The 18,172-nt window shown below is 34.9% G+C and overlaps 1 protein-coding gene across 1 annotated transcript in view; it reads left to right on the top strand.

The window, feature by feature from the left end:
- The first annotated feature begins 1,820 nt into the window (after window positions 1-1,820).
- Window positions 1,821-18,172, top strand: part of GPM6A (glycoprotein M6A) — an 87,622-nt gene continuing 71,270 nt past the window's right edge. Inside the window, exon 1 of the mRNA XM_065736583.1 lies at window positions 1,821-2,297. Coding sequence (XP_065592655.1) covers window positions 2,261-2,297 — 37 coding nt within the window. The 5' untranslated portion in view covers window positions 1,821-2,260. The remainder of the gene's footprint in view (window positions 2,298-18,172) is intronic.

The following is an 18,172-nucleotide window of genomic DNA, read 5'->3' as shown; positions in this document are numbered from 1 at the left end:
TGTCCAGATCTAAGCTGTAACCTCTTTCATTTATCCATTTCCAGCCTATTTTCTATTGTGTGCTTTTTGTATTAAAAAAAAAATCTGTATGTTTGTTTCAAGAAATGAGGATTTGGCGCTATAAGGAAGCTACAGATTCACATGTTGAAGACAACCCTGTTCACGTAGTCAGTTCTTGAATTTTTGATGCTACCCAAAAGAGCCAAACTTTAAAAAGTGATAATCAAAGCACCCTGGTTTGTTTTTGTTTGATTTTTGGTATACGTGAAGATTTAATAATGTTTACGTAAGAAAATAAGTTGAACACAAAATACAATTGTTTAGTAGCAGCTAAGAATGTAATACAGAAAGGACAAGAGACCTGTTATCTTCTAGGCTTTTTTTCACTTGTGGTATCATTTCTGGTTCTGTACAGAATTCCTTCACATTTTTCCACGCTCAGGATTTTGCTAGATCATTTTGGTTACGTGAACTTCCCCTCCCTCATTTTTTTTTTTTCCTTTTCTCCAGAATTGGTTGTGGGGCTGGAGTGATTGAGTCAGAGGTCACTTCTATAGCAGAAGAAACTTACACAAGAGATACTGTGTAGTGGAGGATGTATTATTTTCTTTCTTAATTGTTTTATTTTCCTGAAGAAGTAATTCCTTAAAAGGGGGCAAGACAAAGAGAGGCTATGTTGTTAGAGCACTTCCATGTGTATGGAGAGTCTTTGAGACACTCAGTTAAATCTGAGAACTAAAACTACACATCATATTTCTTATTCCAGAAAAGGGAATCCTGGGAAAGTGAATTTAAAAGAGGAAAAAGGGGCAGGATGTACATTTAACTATTCATTCAGTTACTAAATTATATATACGTTAAAATGTATATAAATTGTTCTGGTGTGATTCTGGCTTGAACAGTTTGATATGCAGAATATATAAGAACTTTGTTTGGTGATGTAGAGTGGTCTTTTGCTTCCTCCTTTTTAGGCAGTATAAAGAAAAGGAAGTTATCATTTACTTTTAAGTAGGAATTTTCAGCCATAGTAGATTTTAATTGTATTTAAGTTTGTCACATTTTTGAGGAAACTTTAAAGAAAAAGTTTATAATCTAATTGCAGTTTTGGTGAGATAATGAATCTCTTGAAATGATTCTACGTCACCCATAGACTAAGGTACAAAAATGCTAATTTACTGCTAGACTGCAGCGTCTGATTTGCATTCCAAATCAGACTGCAGAGCTTCCCAAATGATTAGGTGCCCTCACAGTGTATTTAACCTATGCTTTTCCTGAGTCAGTCCATAAATGTGTGTATACATGAGGAAGCACATGTGTTGTGCTTCACCATTTTTAGACTATCTACTTCTTAAAATGCCGAGTAGAAGTATACAGATAAATTTGAATTCTAGCAATCAGATAAAGAGTTTATACAAAGATTATTTTAAAGCCCTGAACCAGCCCTGAGTTCCTGTTTGTTGTGACACTGATGGCACAAAATGTATAGGGTGTGTATTATTTACGGTGATTAATATCATATATTAAATTCTGCTTTGTGTATGCAGAAATGTTCACACGCATACATAGATGTTTGCTATGTTTTCTAGTATATTCTAAATATGTGCATATTTGTTGTTAGCTCCTGATGATGCAGAATATATGAGAATGAGGGAAATGAAGACTGGTATTATTCCTAAATGTGCTGAGAGAGGGAGGGAGTAAGGGAGGCAGAGGGAGACGAGTAATACAGCATAAAGAACCCACAGGCATCTGGGCTTTCCCACTTCAGTAGCAAATAGGGGGAATTATGGGTTGGTGGTCGGCTGCACATTAAGAGGACAACCCCCCTCATCTGTTTTCAGTACAGCCTGTTTCCACTTTAAAACGCAGATTTCAATACAAACCTCAATTTCTTTTCTCCATTTTTATATGCAAAGTGAAGTTTATGAATTAGTGTCATTGCTGTAAGGGCTCAGACCAAATCTTTCCCCCAAAAATTCAGAGGCTGTTCATTTGAATACCTGCTTACAGTGGTACACAATGGGCAGCTTTGAGAAGAAAAATTGATAATCTTCACGGAAGAGTAATTTGAATGAAATTACACTTGACAGCCTGTCTCCAAGCAAACAAGGAGAGTGAGGAAGCCTTGCTAAGCTCCGAGGACTTGCTTAAGCCTCTGCTGTTGGAGCTTCCCAGGGAAAAAAAATCAGCACTTTTTCCTACATCTGACTGAAACCTTTGATTAATTCTCTGTAGCTGTTTCTAGTGAAGAAAGGTAGCCATGGAAGAGAATATGGAAGAGGGACAAACACAGAAAGGTATTGTGATAATTGTTTTCTGTTTGCAAAGAATGATTTTGCAGTTCCTTATTTGCTTTAGCACAATGCTGTAAGGTTAGTGAATGTCCTTATGTGGCAGATGGGGGAAGATTATTTTTTCTTTCTGTACTGCTTACATTCATTTGTTTCTATGCAGTAGCAATTAGCATTAACATAGTGATTGTTGTCTGATGTGAAATATTAAAAGGATCTAAATAGTGAATTTTTTTTATACTTAAGATATTGCAAGCATTTAATGCAGACTGCTTCCCAGACCAGCCTTTGTTAGCCTTCATTTATTTCATGTTTTCACGCTTGTCTAGCTGGGTCAAGGGAGCTGAGTGCGAACTATAAGAGAGCTACTCACACAGCATTTGAAGCTGGTTGCTGTTGGATATATAACAATGTAGCCAGTATTTACACCTTGAATGAGAGTCCAGGCTGAACAAAGACATGGGGTATATTTTGTAGATATTCAGGAAACGCTGATCTTTCTGCATTTTTCATCTTTTCCTGTGCTGTATGTTGAAGTAATCTTAATATTTGCACTGTCAAAATTGGAATCTTGTTGAATTTCATTTTGAATATAGCATCTGAAATTGCTTTAGCAAGATGTACACAGCATGTTCTGAACATCTTTTTTCTAGAGTTTCTGGTTAAGCTGATAATAACACTAGAGAATGTGCTAGCAGTTAAAGATGCAACGTAAGATGATTGCTGACTATTTATTGATTTCTGAATCTTTGAAAACTGCAGGGTTTATGAAGTCCTTGCATTCATGTTATTCTATACAAGTGAGGTTACAGTAGTGAAAGGAATCGAGTATTTTTTCATTTTACTGCAAGCACAAAGAATAACCCTAGGTAATTTTTGCCACATTAAATCATGTATGGGCTTCATTTTGTATTTTGAGAGGGAATGAGGAACTCACCAAGTTCATTAATATTGTCTGCAATGGCTTATTTTTTTCTGAGATGATGCCATATTCTGTTTTCTGCTCCCTGATCAGTCTGTTTGCTACATCTAAATGTCATGCTTTCTCACTGTAAGTGACCCATTTAGACTGAATACAGCTTTGGATTGTTTATGGTCTTAATTTTGTCTAGAAACTTAGTCCATAATCATGAGAAGACTGAAGGAAGATATAAACACACTCTGTGTGTACATATATATATGTATTATATATAAAAACACTATTTTTTGTGATTTATAGCAGTCTCTTCAGTTTTATAATGTGCAAATGACAGAAATAATGGGAAATTACAAGAGGCTTTTCTGAATGTAAAATCAATACTTTCATTGCCTGGTTTGTATTACTTACGTTTAGAAATTGAAGACATCCTTTTTCTTAGATCTGAAGTACATTGAACTGTTTGGTCACTGAATGAAAATGCTTCATTGTTATTGCCTGAAGAAACTGTGAAATTTTTTCTAGTAAGGATTTGGAAATATCAGGAAATGGTAATCTATTTGTATTTTAAAAGCACATGTTATTGATGAACTGTGTCCTCATTGTTCATATGGTAAGCAGCTGGATGACCAATAGCCTCTCAAAATTGTGTGATTAATAGTCTGATTACAGCAGCTAACACTACCTACTCCCCACCCCCACCCCCTTTGCATTTACAATGCAGCGATTTTGGCCTTTTTTTCCATTGGTCGTGTACCCAGCTGTCATTGTGGACAGTGATAAGAATGTTGAGATGACGAATTGTATTTTTTCCTGATTGGTGTGGAAGGGGGGATGCTGCATAGTTGCTGTCACCATATTTGTTAACCTGTCATCTCAACCTGTCTTGTTTCTGCTTTGGATTCTGATGACTTTAAAAATGTACTTAGACTTTGAAGAAAATGTCTAGTTTAGGAGCAAAATGAGAAATACCTTAATTTTCTGTGAATTCTTGAATATGAATTTAGGAATTTTTTGCAAAGTATAGGGAGATCATGACGTGATAGATCTCATTAAGATTTGTACTTTGCATATAAAAAGTGTTGGCTGTTATCAGTCTGCCTGGATGTTCTTTTATAATGGTTGTTGGTTATTTTTTTTGCTCTACTGTTTTACTGTTATCCGTGATATAGTTCCAGTTAATCTGGACTGGTTTTTCTAACTGTACTGCCCCAGTGATTTTATCTGTAATTTCTATGGTCTGATTTACATCTTTCTGACATCTTGAGTGAAACTGTTTTTCTCCTGTTTCCTCCAAAATCAATGGAAGTGTAATTTGTCACTGCTTACCAACTCCTGTGCTCTTTGCAGCAGATGCTTTGAACCTCCCACTGAACAGCATTACGTCTTGCTAGCAGCCATGATGGAATTGAATAGTTTCATACTGATGCATTTCATAAATATGATAATGATAGCTCTAGTGAGAGGCTTGCAGTTTTGGTACTCTTGTTATTTTAGAGAATGTTATGCAATAAGTTACTGAGCAGTGCAAACAGAATTCTTACCATAGAGATTCCAAATAATGACACTTTGTTTTACACAATTTCAGTACATTCTAATGTTTAACAAGATTTGTTTGTGGCTTTAACCTGAAAAATTATCAGGAGTGTCACATCGGGCTTCTGAAAATAATGCATTACTGGAAACTATCTGGTTCAAATTAATGATTGGAAATCACACTTTTATCAATATTTTTTCACTGTTTTTCACATATCCTTGTTTTATAAATGGAGCTAATGCTGTTGCCAAGCAGATTTCATATGTAAAAATGAAAACAAAAGCAGGAATATTTTTATTCTTTTTCTGCTTTAAACTGAGATTTTTTGTTATTTTTAAGTCACCTTTGGTGATGCTGTTCTCTTGACTCGCAAGCCAGTGCATGCTCGGGGGTATATTTAACATTTGTTACACAGTTGTGTACCCTTGCTGACCAAGAACTGAAGTTGTGCAGGAAGCCAGACTGACAAGTCTACAAGTGAATGCCTACAATACACTCAAGAAATACCAGCTTGTTAACAGTTTCTGTAACTCTGGCATTATGCTACATGCCTAGGAACTATAAGTTTCTATACCTTTGATTGTAAATTTGCAGTCTGAAAAATCTGGGTTAACTAAAGCCTGGATTTTAAGTGATTGACTTGTTTTTCAAAAATGATCAGCTCCATTTTAAAGCATGAGTTTTCCTGATGTCCGTAGGGATGCATGCTAATTCTGAAATTCTAATGCATACATTAGCGTGTGTGTTAGTGGTAGGTCTCAACTGCCAGTATTTGAAAGACAATGACGTCAAAAGCTCCGGCTCCTGCGGCACAAGTCCTCCCTACATGAAAGCTCAGGGATTGCAACCATGTCCCCCACTGTAGTCATTAACCCTCATAGAAAGCGTTTTAGAGGGGCAAGCACTGTAAATTTTGTATGGAGACTTACCAGAGTGGAGCTCAGAATATTCTCACTATGCATCTGTTTCAACAAACAAACAAACAACCCTAAGTATTCTGTAGCACAGCAAGACATGTTTACACAATTTGAAAATATTTTTTAATGGTATAGTAGATTGAATTCCTTTTTAAAATAAACTATAGAGCAACTATATTTATGCTGCAGCAAGTGCTGTAACTGATTGTAATCTCTCTTGGCTGTATAGTACCTGACAAATATAGGCATTGTTCTGGTGGTAGCAAAATTAATATTTTTTGTGACAGGTAGTGGTTGTATACTAGAATAAATGAGTTACCAGAGCATCAAAAGGGAGAGTTAAGCAGTCTAGGATGGCCATCAGCCCTATACACATAGATTCTGCTTCTTCAGACATGAGAGAGATTGAATTGCTTTTTTACTTTGGAATTAGGTAGTAGGCTAATACCAAGTAGATGAAACTAATTTTTATTCCATACTCAGAAATAAAACATCAGCTAGAATATTGCAAACATTCCTGGCATTTTTACATTCTTCTAAATATTTCTCTTTACCTCTAAAAGAGAACAGTTGTCTATTCTCTAATTTGAGTATTGTTAGAAAGTTTATTAAAATGAGCAAATCACCTTATTTGGCGCTTTGATTTTCTTGGGTGGCTCTATTTGTGAATGTAGGGTTAATTTATTTCCTTTTAGTTTAAATACCTAGTAGTAAGTGTGGGCCATGTTTGTGTCTTCAGTTGGGTTCTTCTTGAGTTCTTAGCAGTCTGGCCCTCTAGAATCCCTGAATTATAATCAGCTTTCTGAACTATTTGGAAATTGTTTTTAAATTTGGCCTTGTAAGTCGGAAGTAGTGTAGTGGAATTTTGCCAACAGATATTCTTCATTCTAGATCTGTCTCTTTCAATGCTTTCATCTTAAGGACAGCTTGATGTACAGAGGTCAATATAAAATACTTGAAAATTGGAGAGCTGATAGCAGAGTAATTTTTTCTTAAAGTTTAGTATGGAAGTAAATTTTAGCATCTGGCAAAGTCTCTCACTCTATTTCCTTCTTAATACTCCTTCGTTAATCAATACATTTATCAAAGAAAAAATCCCACAGTATAATTCAATATGAAGTGGTAATTAATTGTTCTGATATTGTAAGTTATTCATATTTTATGTAGTAACTGTGGACTAAATTATGTAAGTTTCTTACACTAGCATCTGTAATTTGAATATCTGTTATTATTCAATCCATTATGCTCTTAATCACAGACTATGATGGAAATAAATTTAGCCTTCCTTGTTTATTTAATCTTGAATATTGAAATTTCTCTTAGTAGTAGAAAATAGTATTTCTTACAGGCTTAATGGCATACTAATTATAGGCATGAAAAGTCAGGTTTGGTATGACATATATTCTTACAAAAAGTATTCTAGCTGTCCTAGAGCAGGATCCTCAGTTAAACCTGTGGGAATTTAACTCTGTATGGTAATTTTGACACTTGTTATCTTTTTACAAAAATGTTTATGAAATAACTTCATAAACTAAGCTATTTAAATATTTAGGGGAAGGAACACTGAAGATATTACAAATGTGTATAACAATTTTTCAGTGATACATTATCAAAGTACTGCTCTAAATTTTTACCAAGATTTTTGTACAATTTGTGAAAGTAAAAGTTTTGCAAGGAAAACTATTTTAGATTTCTAATTACTGAGACAGTCAACAGCTAATGACAATCTTCATATATGGCTAAAATAAATTATATTCAATTTAGTGCTTAGGCTCTAAGAGGAACTTACACACCTGAATTATTTATTCTAAACTATGCATACCTTACACGATTTTGCCAATGTATTTTTTGACCTGTTTGAATGATCCTCAACAGGTTAGAGAATATGCTCTTTCCTGTTGATATTTCATATGGAGTATGAAGAAGAAAGCAAGAAAAGCAGTTGTTTGGGTTGTTCTGCCTCAGTTTGTGGACACTGGGTATAATTATAAAAATTAAGCACATCAGCATCTGATTTGAATTAGAATGTAAAGTCAAAAAGTGAATATGATTCCATATCAAATGTTGCCTCTTACTTTTCAGTTTGAAAATTCTGTCAGAATCTTCAGCCAATTCATACTACTACAATGCATAATTCCTGCTAATAGGTTATGTGGCTGTTTTGAGACATGCCACCAAGCTCCACATTGATGCATTGTCACAAGTCTTTTGGGTATGCAGGACAAAAAAGAAGGAAGCTATAGAGACAAATTCTATTGTGCAAAGAATGGTTAAGAATGTCATTTTCTATTGCTGATTGATCAGACTTGGGGTATCAGAACAGAAATAAGGCATGAAATTGCTTCCCGAGGGATTCTGAAGTTTAAAACTGCTATGGAAAGAGAGCAGAATATTTGATTTAAAGTAATGAGCTGTTTGATCTTTTAGGCCAGACCTATGGGAAGTTGATAATCTCCCTGTGAGTTTCTGTTCCAGTTTCTAACCATTCTTTCAGAATGAAAATATTAATGGAAGTGTTGGCGGTCAATGCATGAAGTCAGTTTTGAAGTAGGGTGTTTTTTTAAATGGCTTCTAAATCTTTGCCTTTTGCCTAAAAATCTGTTTAGATGTTAATACAATGATTTCAGCTTCAATCATCTTAAATTTAAAAACGAACCAAAGCCCTACAAATAAACATTTCAAGCAGAGTAATAGTAGATTGATATTGTGTGGTCATGTGTTGGAACAGGCTGTTCAGGGAGGTGGTGGAGTCACTGTACTTGGAGGTGTTTAAGAAATATTTGGATGTTGTACTGAGGGATGTGGTTTAGTGGAGAAATACTGATGGTAGGTGGATGGTTAAACAAAATGATTTTGGAAGTCTTTTCCAACCTTGGTGATGTTTGTGTTATTTTCTGTACTATGTTAAATAAAACATATGGAAAAATGTTACACAAAAGAGCTACCATAGAGTAAGTTCAGATTCCCTTTTTAAAACTGTACCAGTTTTTTTTTCCCACTAGGGAAACATTCAATATTCTACATTCATGGCAACTACATATATGGTAATATTGTGATTATGAGAGGTGTCAAAGCTATGCATGGGTAATTGAGAGAGCAAGTTTGGCTTTAACTGAAAACAATGAAATAGGAAAGATTTCATACTTGGAAAAAGTGACTATACATCTTCCCTTTACTGGAGAAAAGCTCTCACAGTTGACCCATTGGCCTAGTTTCTATGGTGAAGGAAACTGTGTATCTTGCCTAGAGAGGTGATGTAGCTAGTCTAAGGAAACTTCTCTAGAGCAGTGGCACCATTTTCTACTGGTGAATCAGATTAGCTTTTTCTTTTTTATATACATTAAAACTTGCCACTCCTTGATTTCCCACCAAATCTTCACGTCTTCTTAATATTATATGTAATACTAAGCAGCTGGTGTAATTTTAGGCCAGTTTAAAAGCCTTTAAAAATCTACTGTAGGAAGAGCTTGCGGTATCTTTCTACAACTTTCAAATGAGCTATCTGAAATAATTTTGGTCACAGCTAAAAATTTAGTCTTGCAATTTTTCACATAGGAAAGAAAAAGCACTAAGTCCTGAGTTTCCAAGGACATGGATTTGGTTTGTCTCAAGAGATAGCTGAGGAAGCCTGCTCAAGTGAGGGCCACATGCCTATGTTTTGATGAGAAGGATCTCTGATTGTTGCCTTTTCAGAACAGGAAAGCTGATCTGTCCATTCTGTCAATGTTCAGCTTCCATTTACCAAATTATTTGCTACCTATCTTCTATGCCCTTCTGCACATCTTCTCAAACAGCTCTTCACCTTCTAAGCTCTTTTTTTTTGATGTGCAGGATACAAACAGTACCTTGGTTACTTTGGTATGCATTCATAATTGAAGGCTAGAATCTGCATGCTGAATTGATAGTAGTTTATAATAGTTATATTATTCCTGTTCTGTCACTAAATAAGCTCTAATTCTTTAAGGCTCTTCTTTAATGTTTACTTCACATCAGTAAATATCTAGTATTTCAGGTGTTTTAATTTTTATTCCAGAAAATAAATATGGCCAGGCTCTATATTATTTATGGTGATATATAAAGCACCAAAAGACCTTGCAGACAAGTCTCTCTGTTAGCCTGTAGAAATATGCCACGGAGACTTATAAAGCTCCTGTGTTTCAGATTTTACCTGGTTGTCTTTGCCTTTTGGTGAAATCAGGTCATGAGGTTTTTATCTACCCTACTATATGATGTGAAAATTTAAGGAGTACCTTGAATTTTGTGCTAATGTAGGTGTGCTGACAAAGATGTCTATGTAGTCAACTGGCACAGTTCTCCCTAAATATTTTTTTATATACTGCTGTCATTTTTTGTAAGATTTTAGTTTCACTAGCTGGAACTGCAGAATTTGCATGAAATATTCCTGTCAGATAAGTGGAGTTAAATACACAGTTCCAGTGATATAAAATATCACCTATCCTTCATTACAAATATGATAGAATTAACATTTAGTTATTAGAGATGCAGAAGAATGTTGTCTCCAGTGGCAGACAATACTCTTGATCTTTCTTGAGAGAATGTTTATCTGTGGCATGACTCACTGTTAAGTGGTTCATTGAAAGACTGCTTTCTCTGTTGGTGAGTGGCAAAGGACCTTAATTTTCCTGGTAAATCTTTTCAATTTTCCACTTAAATGTAATATTGCACCCTTGTCATATGTATGAAGTGATTAATATTGAGCAACTTCTTAGCTTGGTACTGACCTTCTTTTTCTGTGATGTCATTAGTCAAAATTGTATTTACAACTCGTTTATGTGCACAACTTATTTACTATGGCTCATGGGGCAACCTGGAGGCTGGACCTAGTCACTAAGATGCTTAGATCTGATAGGCTCCTTTTTATGGGGAGGATGGGAACAACTCATCAGTATGGCAGCAGCACCTTCTGATAAGACAAATGCTTATGGGCCCTACCTGAGTGCAATGTCAGTTAGGGCAGGTGGCTGCTGTAAAAGAAAATGGGATGCAGTTGTTGTATATAACTGTTATAGCAGTATAATATATAACAGTTATATGCTATATGTCAGCATATAACTGTTGCTGTGCACAGTGAGCCCAGTTCAGCCTCTCTGGCTGTTGAATTGGTCAATTGTGGAATAATCTTAGCTCAGGAGATTTCCCCAAACGAGTTTTAATTTTTGCTTATAATAATGGTAAATTGTACCTTTTTGAATCCTGCATGTGACACAGACTGTAAATCTTAAAGCAGGGGTGTTTTAATTAAAGACTATATACCAACGATAAGTGTGTACTTTATGGGGCTAAAGTTGTAAATAGCAGATCAATATGTATAGCTGAGGATGAAAGTAAATGTTTGAAATTCCTGTGAGACTGCTGGCCACTGTGTTGTTCAAAAAGATATTCAACCATTTTATTGAATGCTGTTTTACTGAGTTTTAAATGGAGTAGATTTAGCACAAAATGCTTTCTTCTTAACGTGTTTTGCTTTTGTCCGTGACTTGATAAAACACGAATATCTTACATTTCTATCTCAATGGCATAAGTACTGTGATTTAGTTTTTTGAGGAAGTGCTAATACTTTTCCTATTTGTTGTGATGCTTCAACATGTCTTTAGATTTTTCTCAGCCTTCTAATTTCTCATTGAGAGGCTGATGAGATCAGCCAGTCAACATGATCTTACCTATATTCTTTGAAAATTATAGCCAAGCATATTGATGCTTTACCCCTTTCCTTTCCTCTTAGTAGGTTGTAATTCTTTATAAAAATCTCCAGATTCTTTGTGGTTCTCATGCTGTTCAAAAGTATCTTATTACCATTTTGCCTAAATAGATTGCTGAACTAAACTGGAACAGGGAACAATCTGTTGTTTTCCAACTGTTCTGACATAACTAGTTTGAGATCTACTCTTTGAGCCATAAAATATTTCGCAAGTTCTGTTGCTACAGAGTGCTTCCCCTTTGCTGGAGAATTCATTGTCCAATAATTAAGGACCACTTTCACTCATGCTACCCACTGCTTATAAAAATAATAGCATTTGCTTGTAAATTCATACATTGCCATTGATGTTTAGTGTAACATTATGTTGCTGAAATAATAGACCTACGTAACTTCAGTATTTGGAAAGTCAGTAATCAGGATTTTGGTCCTGGGAAGACTTGCATGACTGTTTTTGCTGTCATGTACTGTCAGTAACCCAAATGTTTTATTCAATTTTTTAATTTTTGCAGAAATGAAGCACTTGTGCAGTCTTTAACTTTGCAATGGAGTTATTTACTATCAGGTCTTGGGCAGAAAATCGGTGATAGGGCATGATGATGCGATTAAATGTGATCTGAGTGGAGACTAGAAAGGCTGAATTTAGTCTTCTTCATTTGTTTGCATGATGTTACAGTACATTAATATGCTTTTAAATTTACAGTCTTCTTTTTTTTCAGAAAGTAATGTTCTTTTTATTTTGGCTGCTTCGTTTTTTTTGAATTTTTCCTTTGAGGTTGTTAGATATTGGTCAGGACAAACTAGACCTTGTAGTAGCAGTACTGATATATATTGCTGGCATATTTTATTCACACGCTTAAGCTAAGTTGATCATCAAATTTACTGTGCAGAAGCAACTTTCCCCAAGGCAGACTATGTGACCTTTTTACCTCTCCCCTGTAACATGGCATGGTATGCTTTCCAAGATTATCTAGAAGTTTAATTTCATGAAAGTCCTGCTTCTAGTGTGCAAGGGCATACAATATTGGTGTTATCCTTCTTGTCATCCTATAATGAATTACAGGTGAGAATTTGGGGCTTTTAATGCTGATCTGATCTGATGAAGAGTGCAGGATAGTTACCTGTCTTTCATTGTAAGAGTAGATCTCTGATTAAAGCCTTCTGAGTGGAGTGTCTCTTATGTGGTTATCTGTGATTACTGGACTCTGACAGTGACTGGTGTGAACACAGAAAATGGATGCTTAATTTTTTGCTTCCCATACTAGACTGCATTACTAATAAAGAAGAGGATACGATATTTAGCCATTTGTAGAGTTAGCAGGTGTACCTTCATTTTATAAGACTGTTCGGTTACAAAGAAAAATATCAAAAAAGATGCTTCTGTTTGTGGCTAACCTAAGTTTACTAAAATATGTATACTACAATCACACCCATAGCACAAAGTGTGGAGGGCCAGAAAATCAAATTTATTACAGTTGTTCAATGGTACATGGAGGCTATAATTTGCCGAAGATGCAATCTTTCAAAATTATTCTAGGTTTGAGCAATGTTCACTTGTGAAAACACTGCAGTAATTATGACTTAGCGGAGATTAGGCCTTTCAGGTCAGCTGTGTTTATACTATTGATTCAGACAATATATGTTTTTTGCCCAACCCATCTGCCACACTCATTAAATATTTAAGATGCAGGGAACCTTTTATGTACATTTGGAGTTCTTCATCAGCTTTGTGGATGTGTTTGCATGTGGGAGACTTTTGCTGTTAATTTTTCATTTTTTTGGTCTGTTACGTATGGCCTGTACCATCTCCATTGCCCCTGCTACAAGCAGATATCTTTCCACTTTTACCTGTCACATCCCATGTGAGATGAAAACCACTATTTTATATTTGTTGGCAACCTTATTGATTTCAGGATGAATCTCAAGCACCTCCATTCTTCCTGACTGACTGGAATATGGAGTTTTGATGATCATGAAGTACCTGCAACTATCTGTCTAATATTTGCAAGATATGTTGAGAGTGGTGGAATACACCATTCTTTACTGATTAAGAAGTATAGTTATGTCTGTACTTGTGGAGTTATCTTCTAATGCACAGTTACTTGTCTTCCTTGATTTATTTCGTATATAAGTTTGTTTTCATAACCTTTTAGTGTAGTCTCAATTAGATTTGATATAGCTGCTGCAGTTGCTAAATCCTGTAGTGTTCCTTGTGATCTTAATTTTCTCTTTTGGTTGTTCTTGCCCTTGTAATTCCTGGTCATTTTTTTGTGTGTGTGTGCCTAAAAACTTGGTATTTTTTGCTGGTAAGACTGACCTTCTGCTATGAGAGCTTTGGAAGTACTGCCACTCAGGAATGGCTGATCTGCAATAATTCCTTTAATCTACTATCCTTCCAAAGCAGTAGACTTCAGTGTTACTACAGAATGCTGTTATTTTACTTCTAAGGGTATAATTTTATAGTATTTTATAGTCCTTCCAGGACAGTGAATTACACAGGGACACAAACGTTAACAAGCAGTATAAAAGTAGAAATCGTTAAACTACTGCAGTCATCTTTACTGTTTGTAATCTGTTGTTTTTTTTCCCTATAACAACCTCAATATGATAAAATGTATAACTCAGTCTTTCCTTCAGAACTGTGATGAGTAGTAATTTGGTTAGAGCTAGTAGTGCGTAATCACGCTGCTGAGTTTTTTCAGATAGGTTTGGCCATAAATTCTGCAATAAATTCGGCTAGTATGAAGAAAAAATACTTGCATGGGATGAATGTAAAGAAACAAACTTATTCTTTTCAAGTGGGAAGGTATATGAGAAAAATTCATGTAAATTTGTTCATTATTGTCAGAATATTAAGAAAGCCTTACTTTTTTGTTTTACTGACATATGTAAACAAGGTCAATTACTTTCATTTGCTTTACTCTACTACTTTGACTGTTTTTATTCTTTGTCCATTATGGCTAGCTTTCTGAAATTATTTTTCCTTTATTAACAAAAATTGAGGGTACACTATTCTGTTTGAGTGCCTTTATGGTTGAACAGCAGTTGTTCTGTCAGTGCCACAGTGTTTATTTTAGTCTGAACTAATTTTTTTTGGTTGCTAGGCAATTTTACTTCATAGTTTTAATGGAGATGACTAATTCAGGGTGCTCTCATTCCAGAATCTGTGGTTGTTTGAAACTCGATTTGTGATATAATGCTTGACAAGTACTCCGATAAGAGTACTTGTACGGTTCTGGATTGTAGGCAAGAAATGCCTATATTTATAGTTAATAAAATGCTCACACTATGTCCAGTTCTGTATTCCTTGTATGTTCTGATAAAGCCACTGTAAATCTATGATATTAAACAAAGGCAGAGTTGGGCTTTCATGTATGTATGTAGGGGGGGGTTGTATAGTATGTGTTCAGAGCTGGTAACCAGCTGGGCCTTCCTACCTTTGCAATGGCAGTGGTATAATAAAAGGTGCATGTCTCAGTTAACTAGCTTGTTGATATTGTCAATATATCTTGGTATATTATTTAGTAGTGCAGGAAAATAAAAAAAACTATGAATATTCAAAGTACTGATAATTGTACTGCTGAATAAAAACTCCTAACAGTATGTTGTTCTGGAGCTATTTTTGTACTGAAATATATAATAAGTGAGGACAGTTTAAAATGTTTTCTATTTCCTTCTTAATTTTGAAGGACAGATATCGGGGAATATATATTCCAGAAATAACTGGAAATGTTACTTGACAGAATCATCAGTATTGAGATGGTGCAGAAATATAAGCTTTGTTTTTCTTTGCTGTCGTCTATACTTTTACTTCTTCCAAATTATCTGCTAGTAAGAACATGCTCTTTTGGCTTATCTTCACTCTGTTCTTATGTTTCTGTGTGAATGAACTGCCCAGTTTAGAAGCAAATGAAATTCATGTTGCTTGCTTATAATGAGAAAATATCATGTGGGCCTAGAATGCCAATGACATCTTTTAGGCTTTGTGTTCCTAGCATTGGTTCAAGGTTTAGCAGCTCAGTTTCCTTACCCTTACAGGCATCATTCTGGCTGCTTAATTGTTCTTTATTTTAATTATCTTTATAGCAAGCCTGTCTTCTGGTCTGTGGCAACCTTTTTGGTGCAGTTGGTGGATTGAGGCCTGATGTGTTTTGTCTGAATGATTTGCTATCAAAAATTCCAATTTGGTCCAGATCAAAAATATGTTATCAAAACAGAAGACTGAAGATATTGTGTATATTAATAATTTTATGTTAAGCATGTAATTTGTCTTACCTATTACTACAGCTAGCCTCTGGCAAAATCTCTCAATTGCTGTTTTACAACTTGAACTGGAGCTGTAGCTGGTGTTAAGAAACAATACTGTGCTATTTTAGAAGTCTTAATGGAATTTCAGGAAAAAACTTCCAAAGAAAGCAATCACAGTTATAAGGATTTTCAAGGCTTTTGAGTAGGATACAATCCAATAAATTATAGCTCATTCAGCTTTTACTCCTTATAGAACAATGTTATTTTTACAGCTATTTTTTGTACATGAGATAGTAAGGTGGACAGACAAACTGTAATGTTTGTAATCGTAATTATAGGGTACAATGAAAGAAGTTGGCTTATTTATGCTCAACATCTACTGGATTTTTTGAAGACCTAATTTCTTCATAGCTGAGAGATGTAATGTGCAGCTAAAACTCATGTGGTACTGAGGTGATTGTTTTCCAGTTTGTGAAACTGTTTATGAAGTGCTTTCTGCTACTAAAGGTTAAATAGTGTAATTTGAGTATACCCAACTTTAGATTCTTTGAGTCTTGCTTAAACAATGGTAAAGAAGGTGAAGTCATTATAGATATGGTATATGTAGTGTTAAAATTAAGAGTGACAGACAGGTAAATGCTCAGTATGCCAAAGGAGGGAACAGTTCAGGAAGTTGTAACTTCTGTCTTTTACTTGAACTCAATATCTTAGTGATAATAAACATGTGATATGGAAAGTCCAGGACAAATATTATTCTAATAGGTATCAATCTGTTTTTGTACTCATTTTGTAGAACTGATGCCCAAAAGGAGCACGTGACCTATGTTCACTTGCTTGTTTGTTTAAAAAAGATCTTAATTTCTCAGAGTAACTTATTTTTCAGGAAGATGACTGCAGTATTTTTATTGAATGTTTTTGATAGCACAGCATAGAATGTAACCTGAAATGTATAGAAAATTTCAGACTTAGGTTACTTAACGCGTATTAGAAATATCCTCAAAAGTCTGTTTTTGTATTCAGAGGAAGCAGATAAGTCCACTTGGTGTACTGACTACACAAGAAGAAACCCTGAGTGTCTTTTCCATTTGTTTTCAGTCTAAAGTACTCTTACTGAAGTAATCAGACTTGAAGAAAATTATGGCAGTTGCATTTCAGGCTTCATGATTTTGGAGAGAAACTTCTCCAATTTACATATGTCATATTCCATCAATAGTATACATGTTACCTGGAGGTGTTGACAATGCTGCTGACATGCATATGCCCTATTATTTTTCATTTGCATGCTTCCTAATAACTTGAAATGCTGTTTGTTTTGTTGTGATAAATGAGTAGCCTTCGGGGTTTTGCATTTCAGTTTAGTTTCAGAGTCAAGCACGTGATGGACCTAGCCCTAGTAGCTAATGTGCTGAATAATAACGGCAAGCAATTTCGTCTTCCTTGGGGTCTGACTGCCCACAACAAATGTGATTGAATAGAGCGTCAAGAAATTATCCACCTCCTTGTGTGTGTATATATAAATATATATATATGTAAGGATGTATTCAAAGAAAACGGAATAAAAAGACTTGAAGAGAATAAAGAGTAAATAAGGAGACTTGAAGGTTTCTGAAATAGGGCTCTCTAGTATGAGACTTGAGGAAAGGAGTATGAAATTGGATCTTCAACATCCAGCCAAGAATTTTAAGAGCATAAGAAGCTCACTAGAGAATATTAATAACACTAACAAGTCTGTCCAATAGATCACCAATCTATGTGCCACAAATATGATGAAATATGGCTTTCACCCTGAGTCTGACACAAGTCTGTATTTTTTTAATGCTTAACAGCATTTTTATTTTAACAAACTTTTAAAATCCTCTTATTTTGTGGGGGAAAATGTTATTTCGTTTTTTGATTTTTCTTTCTGATAATAACTGAGTGTCAAAGGAAAGTGATTTCTCCAGCCTTCCACAGAAGGTGCTACATTTTTTTCTTGGTTATTTTTTGAGGACTGCAAATTTTTTGTAATTTTACTTACTCCAAAATCATTCATTTCCTTGAACAATAGGGGAGGATTTAGGAAGTAAACAAAACAAAAAACCAAAGCTAAATAGCAGAGTTTTCATAATAATCCAATACTAAAATGTAGACTAGTCATAATTTATCAGTGCACTTGTCACTGCTCACAGTGATTATCTGAAAGTTGATCCAATCATTATCAGAATGATCTCTTTGAATTAGTATCCTTGTAACAGTAGAAGGATTAAGCTTATTTAAATCCGGCACATCACCAGAAAATGTGAAGAAATTGAGATAACTGAAACACAGATTATCAAGAGCAAGCAAAAGGAAGGCATTATTGCTCTGAATTTGGAATGGTTCTTTGCTCACAAACAATGGACTTTCAGCAATGAAGTTATATTCATCAACCATTTGTTCTTTGTCACAGATAACATGAATGTGGATACTCATAATTTGGCAGAAAGTTTTCTGGACTTTTTCCTTAAAAAAAAAAAAAAAACACAACACCACCTTACTACTACAAAGCTATCTTTTTCTTAAAAAAAA

This window comes from Cyrtonyx montezumae, unplaced genomic scaffold (genome assembly GCF_038088225.1).
Source record: "Cyrtonyx montezumae isolate F1298 unplaced genomic scaffold, pur_monq_1.0 scaffold_2, whole genome shotgun sequence".
Classification (NCBI taxonomy): domain Eukaryota; kingdom Metazoa; phylum Chordata; class Aves; order Galliformes; family Odontophoridae; genus Cyrtonyx; species Cyrtonyx montezumae.
Note: the sequence above shows the minus strand (reverse complement) of the source record. Positions and strands in the feature narration are given on the sequence as shown.